The sequence below is a fragment of the Vicugna pacos genome, chromosome 1 (assembly GCF_048564905.1).
Source record: "Vicugna pacos chromosome 1, VicPac4, whole genome shotgun sequence".
Classification (NCBI taxonomy): domain Eukaryota; kingdom Metazoa; phylum Chordata; class Mammalia; order Artiodactyla; family Camelidae; genus Vicugna; species Vicugna pacos.
In genome coordinates this window covers 61744952-61757982 of record NC_132987.1, presented here as the reverse complement: position 1 = coordinate 61757982, position 13031 = coordinate 61744952, and the positions used below count along the sequence as shown (strand labels likewise).

The following is a 13031-nucleotide window of genomic DNA, read 5'->3' as shown; positions in this document are numbered from 1 at the left end:
GCTGGGTCTTGGCTCGGAGCAGGGAAGAGGCTGCCCCTCGGTCTTCCCCGATCCCACCCGCGGAGCGCGACCAGGGCGGAGCGCGCAGCGGCACAGAGCAGCGGAGCTACCGGCAGCGCAGGCAGAGGGAGAGCGGCCCCCCGCCTGTCGGGCAGGAACACAGCCCCTGACGGAGGTGCTGGGAGGGGGCACGACCCGCCCTCCTGCCTGGCCAGTCTGTAACGTCTGACTGCGGCATCCGGAGGGGCAGTGACCCGCCCGCTCACAGCAGAGGAGAGCTGCACCTGACCCCCTGTTAGGAGGAGGCGCGATCTGCTTGCCGACAGGTGCTGGGAGCAGCACAGAAGAGGGCGCCAACGGAGGGCCTATGAAAACAAGCTGAGCTTCCAAAACAGGACGAAGACAGAAGGACTTCACATTAAAAGCACACAGACTCCAGGAGAACACCGACAACCCCATTTTTTTGTTTTGTTTTTGTTTTTGTTTTTAAATCTGTTTTTACCTGTTCTATTTTCAATTACTCTCTTAATTTTTACTTCTTAATTCATTTCTATTTCTCTTGGGTTTTGATGTCCTGTTATTGATTAGACACAGGTTTCAAATACATCTATTCATCTCCCCACCCCCTTTTTTTTAAAGGTTTTAAAAGGACGTCTCAACCCGATTAATACTCTGCTTCAACTCACTCTTCTATTATTCATTATACACTGTTTTCAAACCCTCTTTCTCCCTTCTTTTAAAAATCTTTCTCTCTCTCTCTTATTTTTTTCTTTTCTTTTTCTTTTTTCCCCTAAGTTCTATTCCTAAATAGGCATTAGATAGATAAAATCCTTAAGATCCAAAATAGACAACTGATACTCCATAAACCACAGTGCCAGAGAGGTATGAGCAAGATGAAGAAGCAGAGAAGCTTTTCCCAATTAAAAGAACAAGAGGAATCCCCTGAAAGAAAGATCAATGAAATAGACATCAATAGCCTACTAGATCAAGATTTCAAAAAAGGAGTGATCAAATTGCTGAAGGAATTAAAAGAGATAGTGTTTAGAGATATAAAATATGTCAAAAATGAAACTGAAGCTATAAAGAAGAGCCAAGTAGAATGGGTAAACTCATTGACAGAGATGAGGAATGATCTAATAGCTGTGCAAAGCCGACTAGTTAATGCAGAGGAACGAATTAGTGATCTAGAAGACAGGGCAATAGAAAGCACCCATTCAGAAGAAGTATAAGATAAGCAAATAAAAAATAATGATAATAGCATAAGGGACCTATGGGATAATATAAAGCGTCCCAATCTTCGCATAATAGGGGTCCCAGAAGGGGAAGAAGGATCAAAGGGGATTGAAAAGGTTTTTGAAGAAATCATGACTGAAAACTTCCCAAACTTAAAGAAGGAATCAGATATCCAAGTACAGGAAGCTCAGAGGGTCCCAAACAGGAAGAATCCAAATAGACCCACACCAAGACATACCATAATCAAGATGGCTAGAGTCAAGGATAAAGAAATGATTCTAAAGGCAGCAAGAGTAAAGCAAAGAGTGAATTACAAGGGAACCCCCATAAGGCTCTCAGCTGATTTCTCTACACAAACACTACAGGCCAGAAGGGAGTGGCAAGATATATTCAAAGCCCTGAATGAAAAAAAGATGCAGCCTAGGATACTTTATCCAGCAAGGCTATCCTTTAGGATAGAAGGAGAAATAAAGAGTTTCACAGACAAAAAAAAGCTGCAGGAGTTTAGCAACACTAAACCCATGCTAAAAGAAATATTGAAAGGGCTATTCTAAATAGAAAAGCAGCAGGATGCTACAGAAATGAGAAACTCACAACTGGAAAGGTGATAACTCATGAATTACAAATAAAGAAAACATGAAATTATAAAAGAAGACATACAAATCACTGGGAAAGGGAGGCAGGGAAATATAGAATTTTTTTTCTTTCTTTTTAAAATTTTTTTAACAGTAGGATGGGTTTGAGATCATGTTATTATCAGTTTAATAAAAACATTTATAGTAATAGGTTAATAGATTAACAAAAAAGGGTAATCACAAGTCAAAAATTTACAAGGGAGTCACAAAAATTAAATAAAATCCATGATAATACAAAGGAAAATTACCAAACCACAAAAGGAAGAAGAAAGGAACAAAGAGGATATACTAATTCAACTGCAAAGATAAGTTCAAAATGGCAATAAACACACATCTATCATTAATTACTGTAAGTGTTAATGGACTAAATGCTCCAGTCAAAAGACATAGAGTGGCAGACTGGATAATAAAGCAAGAACCTTCAATATGCTGCATACAAGAGACCCACTTTAGGGAGAAGGACACATATAGATTGAGAGTGAAAGGATGGAAAAGGATATTCCATGCAAATGGAAAAGCCAAAAAAGCAGGTGTTGCAGTACTGATTTCAGACAAAATAGACTTTAAAACAAAGGCCATAAAGAAAGATAAAGAGGGACATTTTATAATGATTAAAGGAGTGATACAAGATGAAGATATTACACTCGTTAATATATATGCACCCAATATAGGAGCACCTAAGTACATACAACAGAGATAAAGGGGGATATTGATGGGAATACAATCATAGTTGGAGATATTAACACTGCATTAACATCACTAGACAGATCTTCCAGACAGAAAATAAACAAGGCAACAGAGAAATTAAATACTACAATAGAAAAACTAGATTTGGTGGATATTTACAGAGCATTACACCCCCCAAAAATAGAATATACATTCTTTTCAAGTGTACATGGAACATTTTCCAGGATTGATCATGTACTTGTACACAAAAGAAACCTCAACAAATTTAAGAAGATAGAAATTATCTCAAGCATCTTTACTGACCACAATGCCATGAAACTGGAAATCAACAACAGAGAAACAAAGGAGAAAAAAAGAAAAGCATGGAGATTAAACAATATGTTATTGAAAAAACAATGGATCAATGAGGAAATCAAAGCTGAAATTAAAAAATACCTTGAGACAAATGATAATGAAAGCACAACCACTCAAAACCTATGGGACACAGCAAAGGTAGTGCTAAGAGGGAAGTTTATAGCGATACAGGCCTTCCTCAAAAAAGAAGAACAATCTCAAATAAACAAGTTAACCCACCACCTGAATCAATTAGAAAAAGAAGAACAAAAAGCCCCAAAAAGCAGCAGAAGGAAGGAAATAATAAAGATCAGAGAGGAATTAAATACAATAGAGATTAACAAGACCATAGAAAAAATCAACCAAACCAAAAGCTGGTTTTTTGAAAAAGTAAATAAAATCGACAAACCTTTGGCCAAACTCACAAAGAAGAAAAAAGAGAGCACAAATTAGCAAAATAAGAAAGGAAAATGGAGAAATTACAACAAACAAAATAGAAATACAGAATATCATACAAGAATATTATGAAAAACTATATGGAACCAAACTGGATAACCTAGAGGAGATGGACAAGTTTCTGGAAACATACTGTCCACCAAAACTGAATCAAGAAGAAACTGAACACTTGAACAATCCGATCACTAGAAAGGAAATAGAAATAGCAATTAAAAACCTCCCTACAAATAAAAGTCCAGGACCGGATGGCTTCACTGGGGAATTCTACCAAACATACAAAGAAGAACTCATACCAGTCCTTCTCAAACTCTTCCAGACGATTGAAAAGGAGGGAATACTCCCAAACTCATTCTATGAAGCCACCATCACCCTGATACCGAAACCAGGCAAAGACACTACAAAAAAAGAGAATTATAGGCTAATATCACTGATGAACATAGACGCCAAAATCCTCACCAAAATTTTAGCAAATAGAATCCAACAACACATAAAAAAGATTATACATCATGACCAAGTGGGGTTCATCCCAGGGACACAAGGCTGGTTCAACATACGCAAATCAATCAATGTAATACATCACATCAACAAGAGAAAGGACAAAAACCACATGATCATCTCAATTGATGCAGAAAAAGCATTTGATAAAATTCAACACCCATTTATGATAAAAACTCTCGCCAAAGTGGGTATAGAGGGAACATATCTCAACATAATAAAAGCTATATATGACAAACCTACAGCCAGCATAGTTCTCAACGGTGAAAAACTCAAAAGCTTCCCACTAAAATCTGGGACAAGACAAGGATGCCCACTATCACCACTCCTATTCAACATAGTCCTGGAAGTCCTAGCCACAGCTATCAGGCAAGAGAAAGAAATAAAAGGGATCCAAATTGGAAAAGAAGAGGTAAAAGTGTCATTATATGCTGATGACATGATACTATATATAGAAAACCCTAAAAGGTCCACACAAAAGCTACTAGAGCTGATTGAAGAATTCAGCAAGGTAGCAGGTTACAAATTAATGTTCAAAAATCAGTTGCCTTTCTTTACACTAACGATAATTCAACAGAAAACAAAAGTAAAGAAACAATCCCCTTTAAAACAGCACCCAAAGTAATAAAATATCTGGGAATAAATCTAACCAAGGAGGTGAAAGAATTATACACAGAAAACTATAAACCATTGATGAAGGAAATTAAAGAAGACTTTAAAAAATGAAAAGATATTCCATGCTCTTGGATTGGAAGAATCAATATTGTTAAAATGGTCACACTGCCCAAGGCAATCTACAGATTTAATGCAATCCCTATCCAATTACCCAGGACATATTTCACAGAACTAGAACAAATCATAATAAAATTTATATGGAACCATCAAAGACCTAGAATTGCTAAAGCATTACTGAAGAGAAAGAAAGAGGCTGGAGGAATAACTCTCCCAGACTTCAGACAATACTATAGAGCTACAGTCATCAAGACAGCATGGTATTGGTACCAAAACAGACATATAGACCAATGGAACAGAATAGAGAGCCCAGAAATGAACCCACAAACCTTTGGTCAACTCATCTTCGACAAAGGAGGCAAGAATATACAATGGAATAAAGACAGTCTCTTCAGCAAATGGTGTTGGGAAAACTGGACAGCAGCATGTAAAACAATGAAGCTAGAACACACCCTTACACCATATACAAAAATCAACTCAAAATGGATTAAAGATTTAAAAACATAAGACAAGATACAATAAACCTCCTAGAGGAAAACATAGGCAAAACATTACCTGACATACATTTCAAAAATTTTCTCCTAGAAGAAATAAAAGCAAGAATAAACAAATGGGACCTAATGAAACTTACAAGCTTCTGCAGAGCAAAGGAAACCAGAAATAAAACAAGAAGAAAACCTACGGAATGGGAGAAAATTTTTGCAAGTGAAACCGACAAAGGCTTGATCTCCAAAATATATAAGCAGCTCATACGACTCAATAAGAAAAAAATAAACAACCCAATCCAAAAATGGGCAGGAGACCTAAACAAGCAATTCTCCAAGGAAGACATACAAATGATCAAAAAGCACATGAAAAAATGTTCAATATCACTAATTATCAGAGAAATGCAAATCAAAACTACAATGAGGTATCACTATCACCTCACACCAGTCAGAATGGCCGTCATTCAAAAATCCACAAATGACAAATGCTGGAGAGGCTGTGGAGAAAGGGGAACCCTCCTACACTGCTGGTGGGAATGCAGTTTGGTGCAGCCACTATGGAAAACAGCGTGGAGATTCCTCAACAGACTAGGAATAGACTTACCATATGACCCAGGAATCCCACTCCTGGGCTTGTATCCAGAAGGAAATCTACTTCAGGATGACACCTGCACTCCAATGTTCATAGCAGCACTATTTACAATAGCCAAAACATGGAAACAGCCTAAATGTCCATCAATAGGTGACTGGATAAAGAAGATGTGGTATATTTATATAATGGAATACTACTCAGCCATAAAAACCGACAACATAACGCCATTTGCAGCAACATGGATGCTCCTAGAGAATGTCATTCTAAGTGAAGTAAGCCAGAAAGAGAAAGAAAAATACCATATGAGATCACTCATATGTGGAATCTAAAGACTCATGGACAGAGAATACATGACGTGTGGTTACCAGGGGGGTAGAGGGTGGGAAGGGATAGACTGGGATTTCAAAATTGTAGAATAGATAAACAAGATTACACTGTATAGCACAGGGAAATATACACAAAATGTTATGATAAATCACAGAGAAAAAAATGTGACAATGAGTGTGTATATGTCCATGAATGACTGAAAAATTGTGCTGAACACTGGAATTTGACACAACATTGTAAAATGATTATAAATCAATAAAAAATGTTAAAAAAAATGAATTAAGGACCAAAACAATAAAACTCTTAGAAGCAAACAAAGGGCCAAAGCTTCACAACATTGGATTTGGCCATGAGTTTTTGGACATGACACCAAAGGCACAGGTAACAAAATTAAATATGCAAATTGGACTTCAGCAGAAATTTTAAAATTTGTAGATCGAAAGACTCTATCCACAGAGTATAAAGGCAACCCACAGAATGGGAGAAAATACTTGCAAATCATCTATCTGATAAGGATTTAATATCAAGAATATATACAGAAATCCGAAAACTCAACAATAATAACAACAACAACAGAACAACCCAATTCAAAAATAGGCAAAGGACTTCAATAGACATTTCTCTAAAGAAGATGAATGAATGGGCAATAATCACATGAAAAGGTGCTCAACATCAAAAATTATGAGGGAAATGCATTTCAAAACTAAAATGAGATACCTCCTCACACCCATTAGGATGGTTACTATAAAAAAAAAAACAAAAACAGAAAACAGTAAGTATTGGCAAGGATGTAGAGAGATTGGAACCCTTGTGCACAGTTGGTAACAATGTAAAATGGTACCATTACTGTGGAAAACAGTATGGCAGTTCCTCAAGCAATTAAAGATAGAATCATCATGTGATCCAGTAATTCTACTTGTGGGTAAATACTCAAAAGAACTGAAAGCAGGATCTTGAAGAGATAATTTGTATACCTGTGTTCACAGCAGCATTACTCACATTAGCTAAAATGTGGAAGAAATCTAAGTGTCCATCAACAGATGAATGGATAAGCAAAGTATGGTTTATACATACAAAGGACTATTACTCAGTCTTAAAAAGGAAGAAAATTCTGTAATATAGTGCAGCATGAATCAACCTTGAGGATATTATGTCAAGTGAAATAAGCTAGTCATAAAAAGACAAATACTGCCTGAGCCCACTTATATGAGGTACTCAGAGTAGTCAAATTCATAGACAGAAATTGTAATGGTTGTTGCTGGGGGCTGAGGGGAGGGGAGAGTATACAGTTATTGTTTATATTAAGTATAGAGTTTCAGTTTTGTAAAATGAAAAGTGCTATGGGGATGGTTGCACAACAATGTGGATGTATTTAATACCACTAAACTGTCTACTTAAAAATGGTTGAGATGGTAAACTTTGTTATATGTATTTGACAGAAACTTTAAAACCCAACCAAATAATAGCTGTGTATAAGGACACTGATGATGAAGATGACCATCTCTTACCTTCATCAAGCAGCCAGCAAACACAAGGAAGCCTTCTGAGTGCAGATGCTTGGCCAAGGAGAACCCAAATCCAGAGTCACAGCCTGTGACCAGGACAGCTTTGCTGCCAACCTGTTTTAAAAGGTCAGACTCCACATTAGGAACCCAGGATCCTAACTGGATGCCCAGGCCTCCCCTGAGCAGTAATAATTAGGGCTTCCTGAGTGGGCCAGGCCTGGCCTTCCCTGCCTGTCTCTTGCTGTTTGGAGAAGCACCATAGTACAGTAGAAGTGCTTGGACTCAGAATCAGGGGACCAGGTTCTAACCCAGACTCTGCCACCAACTAGCAAGTTCGCCTGGGGAAGCTACTTCCTCTTTCTGGACCTTATCTAGTTTCCTAATCTACAATCACCATTATCTCCACCACCATCATCACTGTCATTTTCATCATCAGGTACGAAGTCCTTGCCATGTGCCTTCATCGTGCGTACATTATTTTTATTTAATTCTCACAATAACTCCATATAATAAGTATGATTATTGTACCATGTTACAAGTGAGGAAACAGACATTTAAAAAATGCTCAATGAAATTAGTGATAGAGCTGGAATTAGGACTGAGAGACTCCAGTCTAAGCTCAACCTGTAACTTTATTCGATGGGGTTGAGGGGTCATTCAGCAAGTGAGAGTGGCTCCAAGGGGCTCTAAAGCCCTGCTCTGAGGGTGGCTCAGGGCCTGGGAGCCCACAGAGGAGGGCTCTGACCCCCGGGCTTGTTCCGAGGTAGCCGGGCTGCCACTCACCGGGTTCACTGAATTGGCATAAGTCCGACGGCCCACAGCGACAAAGGAGGCCAAGTAAAACGGCGGTGAGTGTCTGCAAGAGGAAAGAAGGCCATGAGCAGAGGCTGTGGTCACGCCAGACCTTGTTCTCGGGGCAGAAGCAACTCAATAGGCACTCAGCCACCAGTGAGCACCCCACTACTGCCACCCCAGTCCCCTGAGGACAACCTGCTGGTACTACTGAGGAGGGGGCCCTTTTCCTCCAGGGTTACTGACCAGTCTGGGAGAGAGCGGGCCAGCAGTTGCAGTGGCCATTTTTGCCACTGGGTGGAAAGAACCTTCCAGTGATTTACCTTTGCTAACAAAGCTTTTTGCAGATTCAGTGTCTTAACCCTTAGGTTTTATGCTGCTTCCTGATAGTCTTTTAAATTAAACTTTTTATTTTAAAATGATTCTAGATTCACATGTAGTTAAGAAATAATAGAGAGAGATGCCCTGTACCTTTTACCCAATTTCCTGTAAAGATAACATCTTGCAAAACTCTAGTGCAATATCACAACCAGGATATTGACATGTGCAGTGAAAATATAGAACAGTTCCATCACCACAAGGATCCCTTGTGTTACCCTTTTATAGCCACACCCACTTCTCTCCTAGCCCACATCTTCTTTAACCACTAATCTGTTCTCCACCTCTATAACTGTGTCATTTCAAGAATGGAATCATACAATATGAAACCTTTTGCAATTGCTTTTTTCATGCAACATAATTATCTGGAGATTGTATGTATCAATAATTTGTTCCCATTTATTGCTAGATTGTATTCCACAGTATCATGTACCACAATTTGTTTAACCATTCACCTATTGAAGGTCGTCTGGGTTGTTTTCCTGTTTGGGGATATCACAAATAAAGATGCTAGGAACCTTCCTGTACAGATTTTGTATTGGGTAAATTCCTATTTTTCTGTTGGGTAAAGACTTAGGCCCCAGGGGAGCAACTGCTGGTCATATGGTAGTTACATATTTAGTTTTTTAAGAAACTTTTGAACTGTTTTCCAAAGTGGCTGTAGCATTCTTCATTCCCAGCGGCAATGGATTAGAGATCCTGGTTTCTCCATATCCTAGTCAGCATTTGGTGGTATTACTATTTTTTATTTTAGCCATGCTGATAACTATGTAAATATCTCCATTGTGGTTTTAATTTGCATTTCTCTAATAGTTAATGATGTTAAACATATTTTCATGTGCTTATTTGCCATCAGTAAATCCTCTTTGGTAAAATGTCTCTTTATGTCTTTTGTCCATATTCTAACTGGATTGTTCATTCTTTCACTCTTAAGTTTTGAGAGTTCTTTATACGTTATAGATGCTAGTCCTTTGTCGCATATATGATATGCCGATACTTTCTCCTAGTCTGTAACTTGTCTTTTCATCCTTTTAACAGGGTCTTTTGTAGAGAAAAAGTGTTTTGTTTTGATGAAGTCTGATCATTCATTTTTACACACCATGCTTTTGCTATCAATTTTCAGAACTCCTTGCCTACGCCCCAACCCAAAGATTTTCTCTTTTTTTCCCTTAAAGTTTTATAGTTTAGTGTTTTACAGTTTCAGTCCATGATCCATTGTGAGTTAACTTCTACATAAAATGTGAGACTTAAGTCAAAGTTGGTTGCTTTTGTTTCTGTTTTTGCCTATGAACATCAGTTACTCCAGCACCATTTTTTGAAAATGTTCTCTTTCCTGCATTGAATTTCCTTGCACCTTTGTTAAATATCAGTTAGGCGTATCTGTGTGGGCCTACTTCTGGATTCTCCATTCTGTTTCACTGATCTATGTGCTCCCACCTTATTTTTCTTTTTCAGAATCATTTTCACTATTCTATTCCCTCTGCCTTTTCATAGAAATTTCAGACTAATCTTGTCTTTTTCCAAAAAAATCTGAGTAGGATTTCGTTTTGTTTTGGTTTGGTTTTGAGGGGAAGGAGGAAATTAGGTTTATTTATTTATTTTTGGAGGAGGTACTGGGGATTGAACCCAGGACCTTGTGCATGCTAAGCATGTGCTCTACCCACTGAGCCACACCCTCCCCACTTGACTGGGATTTTGATAGAAATTATGCTAAACTTGTCTATTAGCTCAGGGGAAGTCAACGCCTTTACTGTTTTGAGTCTTTCAATCCCTGAACACAGTGTGGGACTCCATTTATTTAGATCTTTGATTTCTTTCATCAGCATTAGATAGTTTTCAGTGTACAAATCCTGTATATTTTGTTGTATTTAAACCTAAGTAACTCATTCTTTTGAGCAATTGTACATGGTATTGTTTTAAATTTTGATATCCACACGTTCATTGCCAGGATATAGAAATACACTGATTTGTGTGTGTCATCTTGTATCCTGTGTCCTGCTGAACTCACATATTAGCTCTCAGAGTGTTTTGTGGATTTTGGGGGATTTTCTGCGTGGTCAACCATGTAATCTACAAATTGGGACAGTTTTATTTCTTCTTTTACAATCTGTATGACTTTTATTTCCTTTTCTTGCCTTATTACACTTCCTTATTGCTCTGTGGTGGATCTGTGGTGAGAGCAGACATTCTTACCTTGCTCCCCATCTCAAGGGAAAGGCATTTAATCTTTCACCAGGAAATATAATGGTAGCTGCACAGTTTTTGTAGATGCTCTTTACCAAGTTTAAGAAATTCCCTTCTATTTTCGGAGAGTTTTTGTCATAAATGGGTGTTAAAATATGCTGTTTCTGCATTGATAGATTCATGTGATCTTTCTTCCTTGGCTTTCAATTTGGTGGATTACATCAACTGATTTTCAACAATGAACCATCTCTGCATCCCTGGAACAAATCCACTTCTTCATAGTTTATAATTCTTTTTATATATTGCCAAATTCTGTTGGCTAATACTTTAAGCATTTTTGCATCTATATTCATGAAGGGTATTCATCTGTAGTTCTCTTTTTTTGTACTGTCCTGGTCTGGTTTTGGAATCAAGGTAATACTAGCTCCATAAAATAAAATGGAAGGAGTTACTGCTGGGTGGGGAAGGGAGTTCCAGCTCCCCACTGGGTCTCCACCAAAACTCCCCGGCTGGGAGGGGTTAGAGTGCCTCATTTCTGGTCCCCAAGTGTGGGAGTGTGAGGTGCCATTGCTGCTGAGAGGTGGAGAAAGTCGTGACTCTCCCTCTCCACTAGGTGTCCTCTGACACTCCCACCCCTACCCCACGCAGGCAGGGTGCCTTATTACTGCTTGGTTTGTATGTAAGTCCTGGCCTCAATTTGGCTTTCTCTGACATGACCCCTGGTAGTGGGATTGGTCACAAGTGAACAGAATGGGGTAGTCAGTACACCCAAAACTAGTTAATTGACCTTATCTAAAAATAATCACTGTTTTCCCAGGATTTGCTCCACAAAAAGGACAAGGTGTCCCTGGCAGAATTGGATCATATGTGCTTGTCCCCTGACACTCCCTTTACACTATTTGATATTTTTAAAAGTAACAATAAGGTCACAGCAAGGAAAAATTTATTTCAAACTGCTTTGTGGCCAGATTTTCTCAAACCTACCTCCCCATGCTCAAATATAGCCACTCAAACTTGACTATCTCTGGAGGTAGCATACCAGGCTCGACAGCTCAGACCCAGCTGCCAATGGCATATTTCTCCTTTTCCAGAGAGCACAAAGCCCCATTCCTCCACACTCAATCCCCAGGAGGCAGAGCCCGATGGTGGGTGAGTCGGACCAAGAACACTGCTGGGACAGTCCAGCTGACACAGGAGTGCCCTCCTGGGCACTGCTTGGCTTCTCAACCTTTCCCTCTCGGCCACAGCTGGGACTGCCTCATCCTGCTCTTATTTCTTCTCTCACTTTGCAGCTTCTGCAGGTGCTATGGGACCCCTGGCTTAGGACTTCTCAATTTGGAGGGGCCTTGGGACTGGGAAGGCTTTAGCACCTCAGTTCCATAACTTTGGTTAACAAGCACCTGAGAAGCTTGTTAAAATGCAGGCTCCCAGGTCCCTGATTGACATTCTGATTCAGTAGGAAGGGGTGGCCCCTGGAAATCTGCATGTTTAACAAGCACCTCAAGTGATTCCAGTACAGGCGGTCTAGGGAAAGGCCTGGTTGATGTAGGTCCAGAGCATCTGTTCTCGGGTCTGCCTCCATGGTTGTTTATTAGAATCACTTGGGAATCCAATAATGCTTATGTGCTCACATTATTAAAAGGAATCCTTACCATTTAGAGATAGATACCTAAATATTTACAAGTCAATCATGATGTCCAGAATTTGCTCTGAAATAATCCAATAAACGGAGGGGGAGGAAAGTGGGTGGGGACACAGATGAAATGAGACTGGCCATGAGATGATCACTGCTGAAGCCCCAGTACCCCAGGGGTCAGTACACAACTTTCTACTTTTGTATATGATTGAAATTCCTTCCAAAATAGTTTAAGAAGAATCACTAAGGAAGCTTTTTGAACTATTTGCACAGTTGGCCCCATCCCTAATGAATGAAATCCAAATCCCAAGGGGTAGGGTGCAGGGAATCTTTTCCCCTCACTGTGCTCTAGGTGATTCTAATTTGCAACCAGAGTTCAAAACTGCTGCCTTAGGAAAAGAGAAAAAGGACTTTTTCCCCATGAGGTTTCCTTTTCAAGCCTCTTGCCTGCCAAAGCCCTATCATCTCTGGGGACAAAATCAGCTCTGGGCCACAGCCCAGTTCAGCCAAGGCAGACACTGCTGTTTGCCGCCAATATCTACTCTTTTCATCTGCCTCGTC

At 39.3% G+C, this 13031-nt stretch overlaps 2 protein-coding genes across 3 annotated transcripts in view; both read right to left on the bottom strand.

Moving 5' to 3' along the window:
• The window catches only part of LOC140696973 (uncharacterized), a 277558-nt gene that overhangs the window by 1134 nt on the left and 263393 nt on the right, over window positions 1–13031 (bottom strand). The gene's annotated exons all lie outside the window — the stretch shown is intronic.
• The window catches only part of BDH1 (3-hydroxybutyrate dehydrogenase 1), a 46085-nt gene that overhangs the window by 20913 nt on the left and 12141 nt on the right, over window positions 1–13031 (bottom strand). For both annotated transcript variants that reach the window (XM_031683155.2, XM_006200940.4), the window contains 2 exons: window positions 8264–8336; window positions 7484–7594 (listed from right to left, as the gene is read on the bottom strand). In XM_031683155.2, the coding sequence (XP_031539015.1) occupies window positions 7484–7594; window positions 8264–8336 (184 nt within the window). The remainder of the gene's footprint in view (window positions 1–7483; window positions 7595–8263; window positions 8337–13031) is intronic.